General features: G+C 39.2%; 1 protein-coding gene across 2 annotated transcripts in view; it reads right to left on the bottom strand.

Moving 5' to 3' along the window:
• The window catches only part of LOC114138474 (cGMP-dependent protein kinase 1), a 94,014-nt gene extending 71,416 nt beyond the window's left edge, over nt 1-22,598 (bottom strand). The window contains exons 1-2 of one of the 2 annotated variants that reach the window (XM_028007760.1): nt 21,873-22,598; nt 12,081-12,247 (exon numbers count right to left, since the gene is read on the bottom strand). In XM_028007760.1, the coding sequence (XP_027863561.1) occupies nt 12,081-12,247; nt 21,873-22,129 (424 nt within the window). In that variant the 5' untranslated portion in view covers nt 22,130-22,598. Of the gene's footprint in view, nt 1-12,080; nt 12,248-18,063; nt 19,020-21,872 lie in introns of those variants that run through there. The other variant, XM_028007758.1, reaches the window with a different exon arrangement.
• Nucleotides 22,599-22,969: the final 371 nt, after the last annotated feature.

Below are 22,969 nucleotides of genomic sequence, written 5' to 3'. Positions count from 1 at the left end.
CTAAGATTCCTCAAGATTGGTCAGGAAACAGGTATGAGAGAAAAGCAAATGTCTCCCAGAAGGAAATGAAGACATAAATGTTTTTTTATTTACCAGGAGAGTTGCTGTTAGAGAGCAGGGTGTGTTAACAGGTATAAAATATGAGAATGAGTGGAAGACATGAGATTTAAACCTTGTTGTGAAAGTAATTGAAGCTATTTGATTGCTGCTGCTCTACATTGTACACAGCTTGCAAAAACTCCAGTCACTTTCTTTGGCATCTAATTGAAAGGATTATAAAAACATTACATTAAAAATGTACTAATTGTCCTACTTGATGGGGCCATTATTTAGTGCCTGATGATTGTAGGGACTAGCTTCAAAGAGTCAGAGTTTATGTTTTTTATCAATGAAGATAAAAAGTTGATGAAGATATTGATGAAGACCTCGGCAAGACTTCTTAACGCTCAAATCTTTCACAGGACTTTTCAAGATGAGCCCCCACTTGTTCTCTCAGAAAGTTAACAAAAATAAAACATTAATAATGCTCAAAAATATTTGCTGCACTGAATTTTTAAGATGACATTGACGTCTTCTTTCTTGCTTTAGAAGTGAAGACAAACTCAAACAAAATCAGACAACATCAGGCATACAGCCTATTCCAGTTCCAAGTAATTTTTATATTTAGTTATCCAAGATGCCTTTTAAGCAGACATTTTAAGTCTGAGCCCCTGCGGAGCGTTGCGGTTCATTATTAATTTGATTGGCTGCTGTAAAATGCAGCGCCTGTCGTGTCAGTGTCTGCTACATGCTGAGTTCTGAAGGCCCAATAAAACCAAAAATTTGTGAGCCTCAACATTTCACTTTACAGAGTCTATCCGCCCCAAGATGCTACTTTGACAGCAAGTGCAGCATCCATTCGAAGTCTGCATAAGTTAAGTTGCCAGGCAACAATGCACTGCAATGTGTTTGGGAGCTCACGTTTCTGTAACCAAGCGAATTCTTCAGTTTTCACACCACCTTATGAATATGCAACTATGACACACAAAAAAATTACTTGACAGTTTATTAGCAGCAGCTACTCTAGTATTGTTAAACGTCTAACGGATTTTACTCATACTGCATGTAATTTGCTGTACACATTGTGTTCTTGCACACTTTTGGAGTCACACACAGGTGCCTCTAGTGATTTTATCTCTAAGCTCCAGACTGCAGAGGGGTTTACCTTCCTTTATCCTGCTACACCAGGCACATAAAGGATCCTTCTGAGAACTCCAGCCCACAGCACAACCTGGTCCTCCAACCTGAAACAGCTGTCCGAATGTCAGGCAGAAACAATAATGCTGTCTCATAAATTTTCTTAGGAAACTGGTCAATTTACACATGCTATTGGACTCATCCGTCCTCCACTAAGATGATAATTGTATTACCTCCAGGTGCTTGTTAGATTAAGGAATTATGAGATAAAATATGTATATATAGCAGACAGAAAACTGATTCCACGTCATGTTTTCAAAGTGCTGCTAGTGAATTAGAGGACAAGGTGGTAGAAAGGCGATAAGGTGCTTGTAGAAGCTGAGGGAGATTATCACGGTCTGAAGCACACCCCTCAATTATTGGCACCCCTGGTAAAGTTGTGTAAAGAATTCTTAAAGTATATAATTTTTAATAAGCCAGAATCTCAGTATGAAATATAAAATAACAGGGAACTTCAGGGATTTTCTTTTGCTTGTGCTGAGTGCCCAGATTCACGTTTAAAATATCCTGGAAATGGAAAAAGTTCATATTGGCATGTACTGATGTGAGGGAATGGTACGGATTCACAAGTTCTTTGGAAAAGAAACAGTCCCACATCGTTACATAAACAGCTGCTTTTACACATGTTGATATGTTTCATCCCAGGACCCACCTGGAATAATTGCTGTTAAAGGTTTATTTGAACAAGGTTCCAGTTAAAGTCCCAGTGGACTTTATCACCTTCCAAACATTTATGTTTCAGATCTTATGACAAAAAAGGCTTTTCAACTTGGGTTTTAGTTGAGTTGCAACAAATAAGATGAATTATTCTAAATTTAAGCTTAGATTGAGGTAAATATATCTGCAGTTTTCTTGAATTACTATCTTGAGTTTTATTGATTTCAAAAGAGTTTTATGTACTGAATTTCATTTCCTTCTATTATGGCAATTTATTAAATTTTATACCAGTCATTAAACTACATATATATCACATGATGTATATTTTACATAATTTTTTAAAATTTTAATTTTGTGCTTCTGTGAAAGAATGGAGTTACTCTAAGGTTTTAAATTATTTTTACTCCAGGAGGGAGGTGTAAATTAAATATTGGTGTTTATTAAATAATATAAACAACAAGTGCTTTCAATCAACGCGGTTGCTCATTTTTAATAAGTGATGCGTGGAAACTAAAGAATTGATGTCAGGCTTTCACTCAGTCAAATACGCAGGGTGCCACTGTTGGTAAACACTGCTGTTCGTTGTTATTCTGTGGTTTATCTCTGAAGCAGTGAGGGAGAAGACTGCCAGCAGACATACAGCTTAAGCCTTAAAACAGCGCATTGACATTCGACTCTGTCACATTGAAGCATTGAAAAGACCACTTAAGCCTCCCCTGGGCCCCTGTGACAACACTGTATTTGTCTTTCCAAGCAGTGGGTCAATAAAATAATTGGAATTCAATCTAATTTGTGTCAAGAACTTGTCAAATCCTGAGTGTAGAACTGAATTCCCAGAACACCTCCACCTGAGTGAATTGGTCCACCTGACTGCAGTTGGTCTGAATATAGCAGGCTGTCAAAGAAGCTACCAATGTACCGTGAACACTTCAGCTTTGGAGTTGATTCTTTTTTCTCTTTTGAAAAGTCTCTTCGTTTACATTTCACTGCTTCTTCTCTCCTCCCTGCTGACAGTCTACAGCTTCCAATAAGAAAAAATATCTTTAAAAATAAATTAATAGAAGTTTTATTCACTTTACTGCTTTGAACTATGATTTAATTATAAAATCGATTTAATAAAGTTACAATTTCCTAGATAAAAAGGACATAAACTTAACAATAGTAGCAGTGAAGGTTCAAAAGAATCAAATTAGAGATAAAGAAACCCAATTAAATAGAAATATTGAACAAAATCATTTTTAATATTGCCTTAAACAATAATTCTCTATGCACATCTAACAATTCATATGAAGTAAATGTAACTGAAGCATTGTTTAATTTTTACTATTTTCTGAGCTAATACAAGTGCTTAGGAACTTTACATTTGGAATCTATGAACTTCTCTCAATTCACAGAGAGGCCCACTTAACTTAGCCATTCTTCAAAATGGAAAAGAGGACAAGCAATTCAAGTAAGGTGGATGTGTGATGATCCTCAAAACACTCAGGAAATAGTCGCAAAGAAATAACTTCACACATTAGCCTGCCCATATAAGTGAGTACAATAATAAAAAGAGTCTGAAGTGAGGAGGATGATGATGAGGGAGCTAAACAATATCTTCAGCGCTCACCGTTAGAGAACATCAGCAAAGAGAGGCATCTTAGAGTCACTAAGTTTCTATGACAGCCATTAGGCATAAATATATCCAGTGTGCTAAATGCAGCTGAGGCTTTTATGTGGAACTATGTGCTTTGATCAAATGACAATTCAATTTTCAACAACAAACACTTCAGGTGGGTCTAGAATGAGACAAAAACACTTTATCCCCACTTTTAAGCATTGGAGAGAATCTGCGTTGTGGGCCAAAAGCCCAACAAACAATCAGATTTCAAATGGCATGACATTTGAAATCTTATTAATATTTAAAATAAATCATATAGCATCTGAATGATAACGCAAAATGGGTATTTTGGGGTCCTTTAACAAAACAAGTTTCTCAAAAATTATGACTAATTAAACAGAAATGATTGGCCAGACATTTTTACACTTATAAATGACAAATAAGTGTAAAAACGTGCTTTTAGAATCAGTGTGGTTTTTGCCAGCTTTTCTCAAATAAATTATCTTTACCTGAGATGCAAGCAATCTGTTATTTAATTTAAATAAGCAATATTTGCAAGTCAAAAACACATTCTTTTTTTATGTTTCATATGCTTCCCATTCTATTCACTAAAGAAATCTAATTTTTGAAGTTATTAGCTGCAGAAGACAAACAACAACATAGTATACTAGAGTATACTAGAACTGTTGCCCTAACCCATCGTGTTTCTGAAGTACACGGGTTTGTTTTAGAAAACACACTTTCATTGGATTAAGTTGCATAATTGCTTTGAAGGAAATTGTGGGGATTTACTGTGCATAAAATACTTGTTAGTAATTGGATGTGATTATGCTGATCATTATCATCATCATTAGCCACCTGGATGTGTCTTTGGGGATGACATTGCCAATCAAAAACCAATCTCCTCGCTATGGAAATGTGAGCCTTTGTCTCAGATGTGATCAGTATTTTAAAAAGGACAGATGCTGGTAACGGCCCAATGGATGCAGACAAAATACAGCTGAGTTTTATTTCAGCAGCTGATGGTTAGCAGGCGGCTTTAGCATAGCGACAAACGAATACTGATATTTTTTCACTGTTTTGTCTGAACTTGATGCATTTGGTAAATCTGAAATTCAAGAATGGAGGTGAAGATTCTTCACCTTCCTCTTGACAACACACTCTAGATTCTCTATTGGGTTTAGGTCAGGCCAACTTGCTGACCGCTCTAACACGGTGATACAATGGTCGCTAAAGAAGCCAGTTTTACTTTTGGTTGTGTGGGCAGGAGCTACTGGAAATTAAAATTAGTATCCCATGAAGCATCTAGGCTAGGGGTCTCAAACTCCAGTCCTCGAGGGACACTGTCCTACAGTTTTTAGATGTGCCACAAGTACAAAACTCTGGAATGAAATGGCTTAATGACCTCCTCCTTGTGTAGATCAGTTGTCCGAGCCTTAATGACCTAATTATTCTATTCAGGTGTGGTGCAGCAGAGGCACATCTAAAAGTTGCAGGACACTGGCCCTCAAGGACTGGAGTTTGAGACCCCTGATCTAGGCAGAGGAGAGCATTAAGTTATCAAAATGTCCCATTAGGACTGTTGCACTTACTGCTACATTGACAAATCACAAATCCATAAATATAATAGAGGCAGCACTCTGAGAAGAGCCAGAATCATCAGCAAAGATCTTGTGTCATGAATCCTCATTCAGGACGTTGGAAACGATCATCTGCTGGACACGTTGGCCATAACGTAAGATTTGTGTGTGTGAATTTTTTGCCTTTGTTGGTGTTACACAGTATTTAAATCTTTTAAGAAACTTAATTTGGGGTTTCTCTGTTAGCAATAATAACCAAAGTAAACATAATAAATGTGTGAAATATGTGTGCTAAATGTTGATATAAATGTACAAGTTATTCTAATCTTTTATTGAGATGCATTGGCGTTTATATACCAGATAATCAGGAAGTTAAGGATGAGTTTTAAAAGTACAGTATAAATAACAGAAATGGTTCAGTTCAATGTGTTTAATTAAAAATAAGTGTTCTTAATAAATGGCACCAAATGATTTTGTAAAAGATTTTTTTTTCCGTAGGAAATTGTATTACTAAATGAAAATAAATTAAAGGTTGGATTCTCCCTGTGAGAATAAGCTAATGTAATGAAAGATTAATTTATTTTAGTTATGGTATATTCTTATGAGGAGTTGCTGACACTCCTATGGTCTTTTGTCCCATATGTTTTGTTTCCACTAAATTTTCCATTAGCTTGCTTGAAAATCCCGCTCTGTTAACTGTGAGGTTCTTTATTAATCTTTTGTGACTGACCTTCCTTAAAGAAGGTGTCATCCGAACGACTGTCTTCCCGTGTTTGTTTTGGCAATAAAATGGCCTATTTTTACACATCTTTACCCAGGGTTCCAATAAGCATGTAAAGCACTTGTATTCCCATAAACTAAGATTGGATTTGGATTCAGATGATCACAAAGATAGAAAAATCACAGCACTCTTATTTACCGCTAATGTTAGCAGTATTATTGTACCTCTGTTGGCTAAATTTAGCCACGCTGTAGATGTTCTGTGACAGATAATGGGCCATCAGCTCCATAATCAGATATTATTGGCTATCATGCCAATAAATAACACAACTGCCTTGGCACTGCTCATTTCATTTGCGAGGAAAATGATGTACAGTGTTCAGGTGACGCAGCTGCATGTTTGACAGGCAGACATCCTGTCAGCATGTATTTAAAAGAGACTCTGAAGACCTTGATACAAAGTCGACCAGTGGGCTGTGAATGCCTTTTTGGGATTTGTTTAATGCAAAGCAAGCCTGGGGACGGCTACAGTGAAGACTGCAAGCAGAGCGCACGGGAAAAACGGAGAAAAAGAAGCCTGACAGAGAGAGAGACAAAAAAAGCCTCACGGCGGTCAAAGAGAGACGGCAGTGTTTGTTGAAGATAAATATCCTCGATCCACTCTTGGGGACTATGAAATGAAAAACAATTAACCAAACAATTAACATAAAGTGGAAAATGACCACAGCTGAATTTGAAGTCCCACTTCCAGCTACGTTACAGTTCAGTATTCTATCTCTGTCCAGGATGAAACCACAAAGCCCCTCTACAATTATTTCCCTTGCAGATTTGAATCATTCTTTTCTCTCTTTTTGTTGCGCTCGATAGGAACCAATTCATCATGCCAGTGTGACACTTGTTCATTGGTGACCTACCATGACAAGTCACCTCTGCCACAGTCGTCTCCCTCATCGTGGGGGGAGATTGAAATACATTGACTACAGATCCAAAGGCTTGATATTGATGCTTGGGCTGCATTTGCAAAGCATTTCTTTTTGATGACTTCAGTCACATTTCCCCAGGTGTAATTAACGATGATGTTGCTTCTTATGGCTTTTAGAGAGAAAGCCCAAATATATAAAAAGAAAAAAAAAGTCCATCTCTTTTTCTTTTTTTTTTATAGCGCCCAGCTCTTTTCCATTTGCCGATATTCCATATCGAGTCGCAGGTGTTCAATCCACAGAAGGGTTTTGCATGGGATTTGCATAAACTGTTTGCATATTTGACTTCTCTCTGGGGTCAGCTGATAATGTACGGTTTCCCAGAGGTACAGGAAACAAGACTAAAATGTGAGCAGAAGTACAGCAATGCATTTTCAGCAAATAATCTAACTTTAACCATGCTCCTACAAAGTGACCATAAAATGCGCTTTTAAGTTTCCGTCTGAGTATTACTTGTTTTGAGAGGAATATCACCGTTCTCATCAACATGTGTGTACACCGCGTTGAAAAATATCCAAACCCCTTGAAGCTTTTCATATTTTACAATGTTGCAAATACAGACTTCCTGTGGTTGCAACACTAATACAGGTGTATTAGGGTCCTAATACAGGACCCTCCCTGTATTAGGTTTCATTCATATCCCCATCAGCCCTGACCAGATTACATTAAACAAATAAGCTTTGTTTCATGCTGTATGAAGCAAAGCTTTCATACAGCAACAACTTTTTTCTTTCCACTCTTTCATAAAGGGTAGCTACAGTATATGCAGTACAAAGTTCTTAGCTGTCAACAGATTCCCCAACCTCAATTATAGCTATCAACTCCAGTTGCCATCAACCTCCAGACAACTAAATTAAACACAACTGCAATTTATTCATTAATTAGGTGATGTGTGAAGGGAATAGGTCACACTTTTCAGATTTTTTGTTGTTTGTTGTAATAATAAAAAAAACATGAGTACTATTTCACTTCATCTTCATGTAGTTGTGTTAGTATTTGAAAATGTAACAAGGTTCAATGGGGTGTTAATAGTTTTAGCATGACATTATAAGCTTAACTAGCAGCTGTCTGCATACCAACAGTTCCTACCTACCTGGCTTCTCATTGGTTTCCAATAAGACTATTTTCACCAATGTTTGTCTCAATCAAGCATCAAAGCAGAAGGTGGCCAACAACAGATGAAACAATCAATTGTCATGACTGATTCTCCTAAATAAAATATCAACCTTTAAATGCCACTACCTCCACACCAACCAACAAAATAAACCAATTCCTTTGGTTTATCTGAGTGTCTCTGTGCTTGATCACATTTTGAGCTTGTCTTTAAGTAACAGAAAGTCCCTTAATACATTCGGTATTGCTGTGTTTTTATTAGTATTACATTTGAGTGGTACTCTATGGGCTAATTTCTTTACTTTATGTCTTCTTAAGTGAGCAATTTGACTTCCAGGAAAGCAAATCAAAAGGTGAAACATCACTTTCAGCACATCAAACTATGGTATGTAATTCTGTTTTGTTCCAAGATGCTAAAGAAAAAAAGAAAGACCACACTCGATCACCCATAAACACTTAATTAAGTTTTCACTTGCAGGTTTTAACTGGCTTGTTGTCATGAATGAGGTCATGTTGAGGTGGTGAGGCAAACGCAGCAGACCCAGGTAACGTGAGAAATGAAGGTTTTAATGATAAATAAGTCCAAAATAGTCCACAAACAACCAGGCAGCACGACTGAACAGAAGCCAGGGCTCAACGCCGGTAGCAACTGGTAACTTGACTGGACAACACAAAGGACTTGAACGAACATACAACAATTGCAAGACACTGAATTGACAAGGACCCGACAGAGACGCAGACACACAGGTGGCATTAAATACACGGGAGGGTAATCACAGAAATGAGACACACCTGGGAACAATCAAGGGGAGGACAGGACAACGAAGAGACTCACGGACGCAGAAAACAATAAATAAATACACAGAAAAACTCGGAACATGACACTTGTAGAGGTTTGGGTGTATTTAAAAGCTTTCCAAAGCATACTGATTTGGAATTTATAACCAGCAGCAACAATCATAAGATGCATAGCACAGTCAGAATATTAAAAGAACTCCCACAAAAAGAAAAAGATTTGAATGACCTGGAAGACGAAACCTTGAAAGATTAATGTTCATAGATGTTTCAGGAAAGCAGATGAATAAATCCAAATCTCTGCATGATGACCTACGACCTTTATGAATAGTAAGCTGATTCTGAAGTGGATGTGCACTGTTCAAGTATGCAGTGACACCTGAACTATGACACTTGATCAATCAACACAGGAAAACATGTTCTGCACGTATTTAAGGCGTAGAGAATTTCTGCCAGCATTCAGGTAACAGTTGTAACTTCTGACCAGGATTTGTTACTCTGGTGCAGTAACACTCACTCTTCCCTGAAATACTTTCATTAGAACAGCTTATTGGCAAGATGTGCCGTGGTTGTGTGAACAGTGGCAGCAGTGAAGAGAAACTGCTAAGACTCTCAATTTCCTACACATAATCAGTCAATGTTTTAGATTGCAATAAGATTTTGCAGTCTAGAAATACAACAGCAGTGGTGAGGAAAGCTCAGCAGCACCTTCACCGACTGGGGGTTCAAAGGAGGAATAACCAGATGACCTTCAACTGCTCAACAATTGAAACTGTACTAATACACGCAATGAATGTGTGGCACACTGGATGTGCAGTGTCTGACTAGAAGAGATTACAGAAAGTGGCTAAATCAGCTGAAAAGACTACAGGCTGTCCTCTGCCCCCTCTGGAAGAAAATGCAACCTGTTAATGAACGTACAAATATTATAAAATCATTACGGGCCACTTCCATCAAAGCCACCATCTGTTCAGCCAAATGTCCTGTAGACGGAGGTGTAGGAACAGAACAGAAACAAACACAGTGGGAAACTACTTCTAGACACAAGCCATGAGAACACTAATCTTATCTTAAGTGCAGTGCAGTATGGTAGCTGTAAGAGTTGCTGCAAGAACTTTGTTTTCCACAATCCATGTTTCCTAGCAGCAGTAATGTTTGAAGATGCTAAAAAAAATCACTTTAACATTGCAAGTACATCTAAAAAAAATAATATTGTATTGTGAAAATAAATAATTTTTGTCAACCATTTCAGAAAGTGAACATTATGCACAAAGGGAACTATTTCAAGCTTGTTTATATATAATTGTGATGATTGTGACTTACAGATAATTAAATTTTAAATATTGTAATAAAGTGAAATATTGTAAACTCATGGTGTCACACTAACCAGCAAATTAACTCAAAATACTTGGAAAGGCATCTCACTTGTGTCTCAGTCATGAGGAAGACAGCTGACTGGATAAATGTCCAGAACACAGTCAATGACACCCCTTCACAAAGAGGTCAAGCCACGAAAGGTTGTTGCTAAAGAAGCTCATTGAGCTCTGTGTTTAAGCATTTTCATAGAAAGTTAAGTGGAAAGAAAAAGTGTGACGGGAAAAGGTGCACAAGCAACATGGATAACGGCGGTCTTAAGAAAACTATCAAGTAAAATGTATTCAAGGGTTTGGACGAGCCTCGTAAAGAGGTGACTGAGGCTGGAGTCAGAACATCTAGATCCACTATGCACCAACCAACCCTGCACACCAGCTTACCAGGGCTAAGGGGAAAAAGAACTGGACTGTTGTTCAGTGGTCCAAAGTAAAGTCCTCTTTTGAAATGAAAGTACATTTTGCATTTCATTTGGACATCAAAGTCCCAGAATCTGGAGGAAGAGTGGAGAGGAACATTGCTTGAAGTTTCCCCAGAAAAGGGTGTCATGTCATCTGGTGGTGTTGGTCCACTGTGTTGTTTGAAGTCAATGCAGCCACGTACCAGAAACTTAATAGCACTTTATGCTTCCTTCTGCTGACAAGCTGCAAAGAGGTGCTGATTTTATTTTACAGCAGGATTTGTGTCAGCCCACAACGCCAAAGGTACTAAAGCTGACCATGTTGTTATTGTGCTTGTTTGGTCAACTAATTGGTCTGACCTGAATCCTATAGAGAACGTATGACAGATATTGTCAGGAGAAAGATGAAGGACACTGGACCCAATAAAGCAGATGACCTGAAAGCTGCTGTCGAAGCAACCTGGGCTTCCATTACATCCCAGATGCCGTAATTTATGCAAAAGGAAAACCAACCAAGTAGAAATGCATAAAAGTGAAAATGCTTGTCAAAAGCCTGACATTTCTGTCAGCTGGGAGGATGTTCGCAGGCTTCTTGGGACACCAGACCACAGGACATGTCTCAGAGAATTGAAGTCTTTCCCCCAGAGTGCATTCACAAGCTGTAAACATCTGGTTTTTTTATATTGCTGTTGGAAAAATAGCCTCTCTGAGTGGCTTTTCAGCCTTTGCACCCATGTTAGATCAAGACTCATTCTAATCTGGATATTGATGCTTTCTTATTCATTTTTGTGAGCACTTTTTCAAAGTCTTTTGCTGTTATTATGTGGTTGGTTTGCAGATTTTACACCCAACATATGTACATCTATGAGACGCAGAACACATCTCCTAACTGTCTACAGATATTCAAAGTTGAGTTTAGTTAGGTCTTTTAAATATGAATCGCTATTTATGGTATATGCTTTATGCAATGGGAAAGCTTAGAGAAAGTATATTTCACAAATATTATTCTTATTTGAAAGTGTTAGGGGTGAATGTGTAAAATACTTTTGGGTAAACGAGTAACAGGAACTTTGATGATGAGAGCTCAGTCTTGTTTTATGTCTTCATCTCTGTTAATATCCGCCAAGTTCTCCTTCCAATAATGATCAATCCCAACTTCCAGACATTGACTGAGACACTTTTCATTGAGGTCAAATCTATTGTCAGGGACAAAGACTCAATGAGCGTTTAACTGAAGCTCCTCTAGTCAGAAACTATGGGGTGAAGCTGCCCTTCCAGAGTCAAAATAGACATTATGTTCATTTTTCCATGTACCGTAGGCTTATTGTACACTTCTTTTAAAATAAAATGGACATCAAAATGATGTTGGAAATGAACAAGTCAGTGGGTGCACATCATACAAAATAAAAACAGAAAAATCATTGGTGAATTAGGATGTGTCACAGCCCTTGAATATTTTATTTTGTTATGTTTGTCAAGCAGAAACATAAAGAGAAAAAGAGGGTTTTTTTGTTTTTGTTTGTTCTTTTAAGAGTTCCTCCACACCTCTACACAATCTTAAGATTTTTTCCTTAAGCTAATTAGGGACTCAAGATGCCCGATTTACTTCTGCAGATGTGTCATTTTACCTTCCATGACATACACCAGCGATCCCACGTCGCCTTCCTTAATGATGCAGCTGTCCTTCCCATACTCCACAGGGTACATGCAGTCCACGATCTCCTGGATCTGAGACAGCTCCAGGTTCTTCATGAAGTCATTGTCCAAGATGGCTTCTTTGATCAGATCCTTGGACCTGGAAGCAAAGCAAAACAAAGTTAAAACAAAAAAAAAACACATTTGAGAGGTGGCTTAAATATTAATTGGGCTTTAGCTTTCTTACACATACCAGGATTTTATCTAACAGACCAAAACAAAGTCATCCACGAAGCATGATTCTCCCACTCCCATGCGTCACCCTGAAAATGGTGTGTTTAGGATAATATGGAGTGCTTTTCAGTATGCAGTGTTCTCCATGTTCATGAATGAGTTTGATGTTGGTCTAATCTGATCAAAAGCTAAGGTAATTGGTTTTCATCTAGTGTGAAACATATAGGCATTCATCCTGTTTAGATTTTTGATGGCTAAGCATGGTGGAAATCATGTCTCCTTTACTTTCAATTACAATTACATACAATATTTTGGCGATCGTACACAATCGCTTGGAAATTAATTCAAATTTTGCAGTAGCAATGTAGCAAAACAGAAAAAAGTTAAAGGTTTGTGAATACTTTTGCAAGGCACTGTACTAGATTCACATGACCATCAATAAAACGATCCAATTAGCACAATTTAGTGCAAAAAACCTTTGCTTAATTAATATATTCTCAAGGACACTGACCTGCTCAACATGTAGCTTTCTTTCATTAGGTAATGACCGTCTAAATCAAACAGCACAGCTGCTTTTCAAAAGCAAACCCTCATTAGACTTCAAGGTAAAACTTGCTATAACCCCTTTCAAATACAAAATAATAAATGGCTAAATCCAAGCCTCAAGGTAGAAGAGTTGTGGATATTCAGGATGCATGGCTGAAAGCCAAATTTGCCTTCAGGCTGCAGAGGAAGAATTAGTCTTCTCTAACAGCTTTCTCCAACCAATTCGCAAAAAATGGAAGAAAATATAAACCATATAACTAACATGCAACGTTTTGTCGGAAAGGTTAAAAGGAAACCAGGGTAAATGTGTGGCAGCCACGTAATGAAAGGGAAAATTATCACTGAAATCCGAGAGTACACATTAAACGGCACTTATCTTGCCGAGGGGAGATACTTCTTTATAAAGAATGTCCGCACTGACAGCAGGTGAATGCAGGCCAGGTGCAATGAAACACAAGACCTCAAAGGAAACGCCGGTCTGATACTCTCCGACTGAAAGAGGTGAAGAGAGATGGGAGAGATGACGGGTTGAGCGGGGATCGCTCATTCATTGAAGTATGTCATCACCAGCGCTTGAGCCGCTCAGCCGAGCGACGCACGGCTGCTTCTGACAGCATGTGGGCTAAATGAATGAGGTTAATAATTAGCATCTGTGTTAATCCAAAGATGAGACCATTTCTACGGAGACAGAAGGCCTTTCTAACCTAATAACCTAGATAAACGCCACCTATCCAGAGCGTGTATGAATTATGAAAGAATGTGGACCACATCTCGGGGGGGGGGGGTTTGTTTTTTTTTTGCTTTTTGGCCTTTCTGTGTGCATTGTTTCGGCTGATCATGGATCACTTATAGCTAAAAGGGCAAACAACCTGGAAGACATTTATAAAGCAGCTCTCGCTGAAATACCAGCCATCGGCAGAAACCCTGCAGCTACACAAACAGAACGTCAAGCTACCGTATCAGCAGTGCCCAGATTTATTCCCAGTCCTGTCCTAAGCTCCGAGTCTGTGTTTTTAAAACAAACTCCTCTGCACATTCGTGTGTTTATGATCTTGTGTTTTATAGGCACTTCTCGTCATGTTGAACATTTAAGGTAAAAAGAACCTGCTTGTCCATTCTGAGAATTTAAGTGTTGAAATCCTCCAACTTTTTCCCATCAGGCCAAGAAACAACATTTCAACAGTGATGATCAGAACATTTTCTTAAATAGCCTTAAAATACACCAAATGCAAAAATGCAATAGGCCATTGAGACATGTAGAGCAATCAAAATTTTTAATTTAGTGGTTTTATTTAGTTGCAAAACAGAATATCATGCCAAATAAATAAATAAAAATTAATGTTTGAGTTTTTTGTCAATTTTTGCAAATCTTTCATCAATCAAGTACCCAACTGCTGCCACATAAATGGTCTAAAGGTGTTGTCAGTCAGCAAGACTAAAGTCTTCATGAATTGACTGTCAAAACAACAAAGATACTTTGAGATCTCAATTTGTACTCAATTGTACTCAAGAGCAACTTCCTTTTGTACCTCAAAATGCAAGTCTCAAACATTCATGCAACATATTTGCATTTATTTGAAGTCTGTATATTCTTCTAAACTGATTTACGTTTCTTCTTTGGTTACATTCATCTACTAGACTATATTTTTTCCTAAGAATGAAATGTATTTTTATTTTATAGTTGAGCTCCCACATGGCATTTTTAGTTTCAAAATTCATCCTAAATTGTGCACCCCCTCAAGTCTCTAAAAACTGTTTCTTTAGTGTACTTAAAAGTATTACATTTGTATCATGAGCTGAAACTTTAAAGTCTAAAAACAAAAACGAAGAAATTTGAAAGGGGGCAAATACTTTTTCACAGCACAGTAGAGGACTGCAACTACTACTACTACTGTACCTGGATGATCACAAAAGACTCATTAAGTTTGCCCTTGAAAGTCTGATCATGCAGCTGCAGGAAATTTAATAAGAAAGGACTGATGTGCTGCAGCTGTTTTATATTCCCACTCTTCAATCTTTGTTAAAACCTTTGTCTTTCTTGGCAGACATGGAAGATTGCTTGGATTTAATCTTGAAACTTCCTATTAAATATTTTGGGAGTAAACTTTAAAAAAAAAAAAAAAAAAACTGCTTTTTTGGCTCTGATAACACAAGCCAAGATGGTGATGCTTACAATAGTTTTAATTTCATGCTGTTGTAGACTCACGATGAAGTGAACTGAATTACCCTGATCCAGCTGTAAGCCTTTTCTGTCTTTTTTTCTAATTTGACCTCCAGTGGGCTGGAAACGAGTTTTGTTGACCCTGTTTCTGTTATATTTCCACCCGTGAGACCTCCAGCCTGGCGGTCCTGATTGCAGCCATTGTTAAGCAAACTTCTTCCAACCAGACCCTATAAAAACATCTGCCTCCCTCGTCTTTGTGAGAATGACATATTTGCTTTCATCTACCAGTAAAGTTTAGGCTGAGCAAGTTCAGTCTTCCTTAAAAGGAGAAACTATGCTCTTTAAAAAGAAAAAAAAAGGAAAATGAGCGGGAGAGGCTGACAGAAATGAGACAGGCAAAAAGCGATATATGGATAACGTATGTGTAAAGAATGCTCCACGGGCCTCATAAAGAAGATGGAGTGGGTAAAAAGTGGAAGAAAAACACAAACATTTAGCCAAATGCAACAGGCATTACCACTGGACTACAAAAACATGATGAAAACGCTGCTTTTGCTTGAGAGGTGCACTTGAATTGCTTATCATTTTGTCAGGTTGGTACTTTTAAAATCAATGATAGCAAAGTTGCTTACACAGAAGAATGAAACTAAATTATTTAAAGTAGAATCTGGAATCTATGTGATCCCGTAGTGAGTTTCTCAAACAAACAGTCCTTAGAAAAATTTAAATGTAATATTGATACTTAGCTGAGGAGATTACACTGTCTTTTTAAAGAGAGACATGATCACAAAGACAGCAAATTGTACAAAAGAAATTACAACTATACTTTAAAAAAAAGATGGAAACGAGCAATCTTTAAGCATAAGCAAGAGAACAGCCAATCCGTATGCAAAACAACAGCAGCATGAATATCAAAAACAATCACTTTGACTGACTGAACTCTTATCTTCATTTTATTAAAATAAGAGACGCATCATGTAAACTGACCAAGATCGCAGCCGCCCTGTTTTCCCTTGATCCATTCTGACAGGTGAGTGGCAGGTCAAAGACTAAAAAAATTGAATTTATTTTAACTACACATCAAATGTGTCCAAACTAAGAACTCCCACCTTTTTTAATCTATAAACAAATCAATCAAGAACAAATGCTTTGATGCACGTTTTTTTTTGTTGTTGTTGTTGTTTTTCACAAAAATCTGTTAGAGGTGAGGAATGTATCCTGTGATGCATGAAGGAGGGAAATCTAGTAATTCCTTCATTTTCTGTCAGATTCAAAGTATTGTCTTGATCAGTGGACCTGCAGTATTTTTTTATGTGGATAAAAATATATCTAAACCAGTCAAAACTGGAGTCACAGTAAAGAAACCCACATAATTAGCCAGGTAAAGCCTTAACAGTATGTCTCTAAATAAACTTGAAATTCCTAAAATAAATAACCAGTTCTTACAGGTTTCTTTTTCTTCAGCACATTATTATAAGAAACAAGCACTGCACATTTTCTTTATTTTTTTTTACAAATTTTATTCTGACTCTGCATACAGACATCAGATTAACCAAACATGTATTTTATATCTTAAATTAGGAGGGCTAAAATGCAGTCTAAATGATTAATGATTAATTTTGGTCTGAATCAGAAATTCCTGACTAGTTACAATTTTCATTAGCTATGCCATACTGCCATTTTTTTTCTTTCTTTGCTTACACTGTAAAAAATACTGAATAAATGTTTCAATAAGAAATAAAAAAAAAAATAAAGTTGTTAATGTACAACTTTATTTTTTTTTCTCTTTTTTGTCCTTGTTCTTGTGCTGCTCAACCCAAGCAACATGGCACCCAGAGCATTGAGCTGCATTGCTCAGATGATAAATTGGCATTATAGTGAAGAGTTGAGCGCAGGAGTCAGAAAACCATCAACGTGCATCACAATCCTCCAGGTTCTGGTCATTTAGCCGAGCTCAAAGTCATTGTCTCTCTAAACGTCTCAGTAAATTTTTACAGATGGATACACATGCGCACTCATACAATAAAAGGCTCAGGGTGATGAGTAATTATCATAATGAAGTGGTCACTTATGTGTTTTCTGCTTCTGCAGTACTGAACCAGAATCATACGGATATAAAAATAGAAATTCAAAGAGAAAAGGTCTGGCTCATGTTTTCTCCAGCACAGAGCTGACAGGCGTGACAAAGACTAATAGCATTTTTGGTGTTCAAACAAATAACACCTTTCATTTTTAATCTGTTTTGATTATATCCATACAGGTTTGTTCCCAGGCATCTCTGAATCTGACACATGGTCTTATTCCAAAATGTGACTCATTTTCTCCCTTTCCCCCAGTTTCACATTGAAAGCTCAAAAAAAAAGTTATTTAAATGCCGTGTGCTTGAAGAGTGAAGAGGACTCTTCCTGTCCACCTTCCACCAGGAAGTGCAGAGCTCAACATTGGCTGAAACCACACACACACACACACACACATATACACACACAGCTGGAGTATTCGGACCTCTTCTTGGAGCGGAGCAGGGGACACTGTTTGCTTGAGAGTTTGAGAAGAATGAGGCCTCTAGAGTAAACACGAACAGGGATGCTATTAAACTGCCTGTCACGTAGTCAGAATTTGTATAAAACAGACGGCGGTACATTAAGCAGAGCTGCTGCCATTATCTATCGTGGGCAATTCATTTTTCTGTGTATGGTTTTAATATGGAAAACTTGGTCGTTTTGCTGCAAAAAAAGAAAGAAAAAAAGAAAGAAAGAACGAAAGAATTCTCGTTTTTCTTTCAACTTTCCTATTTCTGGGTAAAGTAGTTACAAATATAATGTATTTGTGCATGAGTGCGATGAGTTTACATCCCCCTCCAACCATGCTCGTTCCTGTGTGCGCTACAGGTGAAGCACTTGCTACGCCTCACGCAACATTACGCACAAGAATCCCACAGGTGGCGGGCGAAAAAAAATGGTAAAGCACACAAAGAGAGCGCGAAATTGTAGCATGATTATTCTCATGAGTATAAGCCGATTCTGGACACCTACTGTGGGCTTTTCGCGTAGAAAGGTAGGGTGACATGGCTGAGATCCTGGATGTCGAAGGCGGTGGGTTCGGCCGAGATCGCCTGCCTCTTGGTCCGCTGCTGCTCCTGCAGGTCGGTCTGCTTGTGGACCTGCTGGGTCGCCGGCTTGATGATGGACCGGTATTTGTCCAATTCGTTCTGCAATCTCTGTATGAGCTCGTCCTTCTGGTCGAGCTCCAGCTCCAGCTCGTCGATGAGCGCGTCCCTCTGGCGCAGCTCCTCGATCTTCTCCTGGAGCGCGTACTGGAGGTCGCGCAGTGTGCCCATTTCAGTGCGACTTTCCTACAAGTTTATACAAACGGTGTTCAGCCGAGTCTTTGTCCTCTCTCCTCTGCCAAGCGGCGCGCAAACTTTATCCGGCATGAACGGACTGGGAGGACGCAGCTCTTGTCTCCACTGAGAGAGGGGAGGATTCCTCGGTTCCAGGCAGATGCTGAGCATGTAAAGGTTACCGGCGTAGTTGGGGCTTTCCCTCTTATGCCATAAAATGTATAAATCGCAATTGCGCAAATAAGTTTCCTCCGCTGTCTCTCTCCTTCTGCCTCCCTCGGCGATGTGACATTTGAGGACCGTCCTCCCCGAGTGCGTCAAGCTGCGACCCGGAGAGAGCGCATGGCGAGAAGGGCGCCTACAGGAATCTGTGGCACGGTGCAGTTTGATACACCAGAGAGAGCGGCGCTTTGTCTAACATGAATAATGAAGTCAGTGAAAAAGCCACAATTCGGTCATCATACCTCGGCAACTTGCCCCGAGGCCGCCGAGTTACAAATAGACGAGCCTTAATGGAAGCTGGAGGTGATGGAAAACTTAATGAGCCACTGTGCAGAAATGAGCAGCTGCTTCTGCCTGTTGTGTTTGTTTGCTTGAATGTGTCTAAATATCTGTAACCGGTCCCAAACCTGAATATCTCAACTCAACTACACAAGTGATGAATATTAAAGCATGCAAATAATGTTTTTTATTTATTTATTTATTTATTTATTGTATTTTTGGAAACTTGTGCTTCAGGTAGCCACCCTGCAAGTATTATGTTGTGACAACTGGAGCAAGTAAAAGGTGCTGGGAGCAAGAGGAAAGGAGCATCCTCGGCACACCTCATCTAATCTAATGTGGTGCATGCACTCTGAACGCTCCTGGTGTCTCTGTCCACATGTCCAATGAGTCATCTGGAGCTCTGCAAAAAGATTTCGGCCCCGTGTGAGCTGGACAAATTCGGAGAGAGAATAAACTGCCAAGGACAATCTGATAGGATGGGGGTGGAGGGTTTACTCGGGGTAAAAACAGCAATTACTGCTGGGAGGTGAGAGCTGACAGGTATGGACCTGAGGAAGCTGAGGCTGAGGGGAAAGGAGATTTCCCTGGCTGAGTGGGATACGCCTGTGTGAGTAAGGCATATTTTTCCTGACATATTGCATGTAAACAATTCAGAACGGAGACAGAAAGCAGGGGGGGGGGAAAGGTCGCCGCTGCCCTCTTGTGGTGCTTTAAAGAAGTGACAAAGGAAACGGATTTCAATTTTTTGGCGGAAAATAAAATGAAATAATACAAACTTTAGATGAAATTAAATAACTAAAAATAAACTTAAAACTGATTTTGAAATAAAAATAATTAATTATGAATGCCACAATAATTCTGTATGTGGATTTCATTTAGTATTTGTAGGAAAAAGTTGACATCCTATTATGATCAGGGGAAACGTGAAAACAAGAAAGAGATATATGTCTAAACTGGTATTACAGTGTAAAACAAAACAACTATGGACACAATGCCAACCATATTCAATCACAGCATAACTAGGAATTTTAGAATAGCCTTCCAAAATATTGACTTCCTCTGGTATGAATGAACTAAAAAACAATAAAATAAAAATAATTAAGCCATCTGTGCATAGCGAGAGATGTTAGCATATGCTGCTTGTGAAGTGTTGACTCAGGACATCTAGCAGTTGCACTAAAACATGTCGGCCTAATAAGTAGACATTGTTCAAAAGAAGCGAATTCCTTAAAAGAAATGTGTAATTCTTAAAAAAGGACATCGATATCAAACTATAAAGTGTTCCAAAGCTGTTGCCAGACATCAGAGTTTAAATGAAAGCCTTTTGTAGGAGCATCTGTGAGGAACATCTGTTCAACTAGCTGCGCACCAGCCTGTGTTGTTAAATCGTTAGTCTGGACGTATTCTCCCAAAGCTTAGCTTCTTTGTACGTGTCCACAAATAGAGCAGCTCAGTGTTTTAATTAATCCAACGGTCCCTTGTCTTTATGTTACTTCAAATCCATTTTCATCCCAGTCAGTTGAAGTAGGCACAAAGCTTCAGAAGCAGCAAAGTTGACTTCCTATGTCAGGAAGCGTGCAGCTGCCTTCAGGCCCTCTAAACACCATTTAGCATCCCTGCATCCAATCCTACATCAGAAGGCCCTCCTACTGTCCTTCAAAGCTCCTCTGCGCTTTAAATTTCACCTCTTCAGCCACCCAGCTCAGCCCTTTTCCTATACAGATCAATAGAAATAGGATCTGTATCTCCATGCTGCTGAAACCCGAGAAAGCGTGCAGGAGCGGTCCGCCGGCTCCACGGTGCCACGTCCTGACTCCTAATGGGGGAGAATGAGGGAGGAGGTCACACACCGTCTCTGACCCCGTGTCAGCGCTCAGCCTCCTTACAGACGCAGCAGGAGTGATTGTCTTTGCATACATCCAGGATGTTCATTACACACAATTAACCTGTTTGTTCACTGGAAAGTCATCTGAGCATTACCTGTGACTCATCAGCTCAGGCTAAAGAAAGCTGGTTACAGGTTGACAGAAAGACAGATAGACATAGATAGATAGATAGATAGATAGATAGATAGATAGATAGATAGATAGATAGATAGATAGATAGATAGATAGATAGATAGATAGATTTTAATGAGCATCCTATCTTCTAATGAGCATAATGTGGACTTTAACTGCATCCTCTTTATTGATGCAAATCAAGTTTGGAAATTGTCTAGCCGCTTCAATCAAATTAACCTCAATGTCTGTGGCACGGTGTCAAGAAAGCCATGCTTCTTCTGAGGGTGCATTATGTGTGAGATAGACCTCAAAACGACAAGTCAGCTGTGATGTTGATTGATTTAAAAGACAAAGACTGCCGAACGTTTCTTTCTGTGATTACAACAGAGAGACAGGCTGAATGAAGGTGATGTAAGCCGCAAACAACGGTGATGACCTCAGGCTCACGAAACCCCTCAAAATAAGGCCATGTGAACCTAAAACGAGCGCCTGAAGGTGATGAAGTAAGCATATGGTCAAACAAAGCGCTTTCTAATGGAGTATTAAATATCCTCAGACATGCACTTTGGGTCCTCAGCGTTCAGCTACTAAAAGCCAATAATGCACATCACTTCCTCCAGTCTGTGTCCTTTGGGACAGGAGTGATGGGTCTGATCAATTAGGAAGCTCTTTCAGAAGCTGCGTCATTCACGCTAAGAATGAAAGTGCTTGTCCATTCATGACAAAGCTCCAAAGCTCTCATTTTTCATAAATAAGGGTTAGAAAAGTTTTATTATTATTATGATTTGAAGTGGGATCTAAACTCCAAACTGACTTGTTTGTAAACAGGTTGGATCAATTTTCACACTGAACCACCGTTAAAAGCTTTTATACTGATTTAAACCTTTAATGGAAAATATTAGATTTTGCCAATGAGTGGGGATGGAAAAGAAAAAAACTCAAATATAAAAGATGTAACAGGCATGAAGCACATGTGACGCAGGGTAGTGTCTCTTACCAGTCAGATTTTGGATATTTCCGAAACGTCTGCCTGGATAGGTCCTGGTGCGTCTGGGGCTCAGCGGAGATGCCCTGCGCCCTGCGGGTCCGGGGACCGATAAGTTGCGCGCTCGGCAGGACGGACTGGCATTTGTGCAGTTTCCTCTTCAGCTCATGGATCTCGTCCTCTCGGTCCGCCAGCCGCCGCTCCAGGTCCCGTATCCTCTCCTCCTTCAGCAGCAGGATCTTGGCAAAGTCATCCTCCAGCTCGCTCATGCTGAAATCCGCGTTAAACTTCTCCAAGATAACGAAACTCCCAGGAACTCGGACAAATCGGCACCAATCTCCGCAGCCGTTCTTTGATCTCCGACACGGTGATATGATGCTCCGACAGTCCCCTTCTACCGGCAGCTTGTTTGTACCACAGGAGAAGAGCAAAGCGGGCGTTTAAAGCCGAGGAGCGGCCGATTCATGGAGACTGTCCGCCAAGTCTCCAGGGAGCTGCTGCTGCTGCTGCTGCTGAGCCTTCATTGAGAAAGCAATTACAGCAGATCTTCTTCCCAGCAGGCCGTCGAACTTGGGACTGAAGAGCCGAGACAACTCCTGTAGTTCACCAACACACCACGCAGGAAGCACCCCAAACCACAGACGCCTCCGCCGTCCCTACTCCTGCTGCTGCTGCCCAACCGTGCAGTGTTCGTTTACCATGTATGTGCGCATACCTTTTGGGCTACAATAGCGCGCACATCACCTCCCTGACCCTCCCGATTGCAAAAAAAAAAAAAAAAAAAAAAAAAAAAAAAAAAAGCTAAAATCAATTGTTCCGCTCTCGCGTCACCAAACATAAAACTGGGTTTAAGCCTATTTGTAAACAGAAATCAGTGAAGCGAAAGTACTAATTTCTCTATATGACAAATGTACATGCAATTGTTTTTTTTTATCAGTCTATTTAAAGACATTTTGCTAAAAGTTTACAAGTTTCAACCTCTCTAAAATTATGGAATAGTTTGTCCACAAAAAGCTCTAAGCTTCAATAACTGCGACAGTCAAAGATTATATTGGGCCCTAAGCAGAGTTTCATTTTGAGGGATAAATTCAGCTAATCATATCATAATT

Source organism: Xiphophorus couchianus, chromosome 22 (genome assembly GCF_001444195.1).
Source record: "Xiphophorus couchianus chromosome 22, X_couchianus-1.0, whole genome shotgun sequence".
In the NCBI taxonomy this organism is placed as follows: Eukaryota; Metazoa; Chordata; class Actinopteri; order Cyprinodontiformes; family Poeciliidae; genus Xiphophorus; species Xiphophorus couchianus.
The sequence above is the reverse complement of the archived record's forward strand: the minus strand, read 5'-3'. Positions and strand labels throughout refer to the sequence as shown.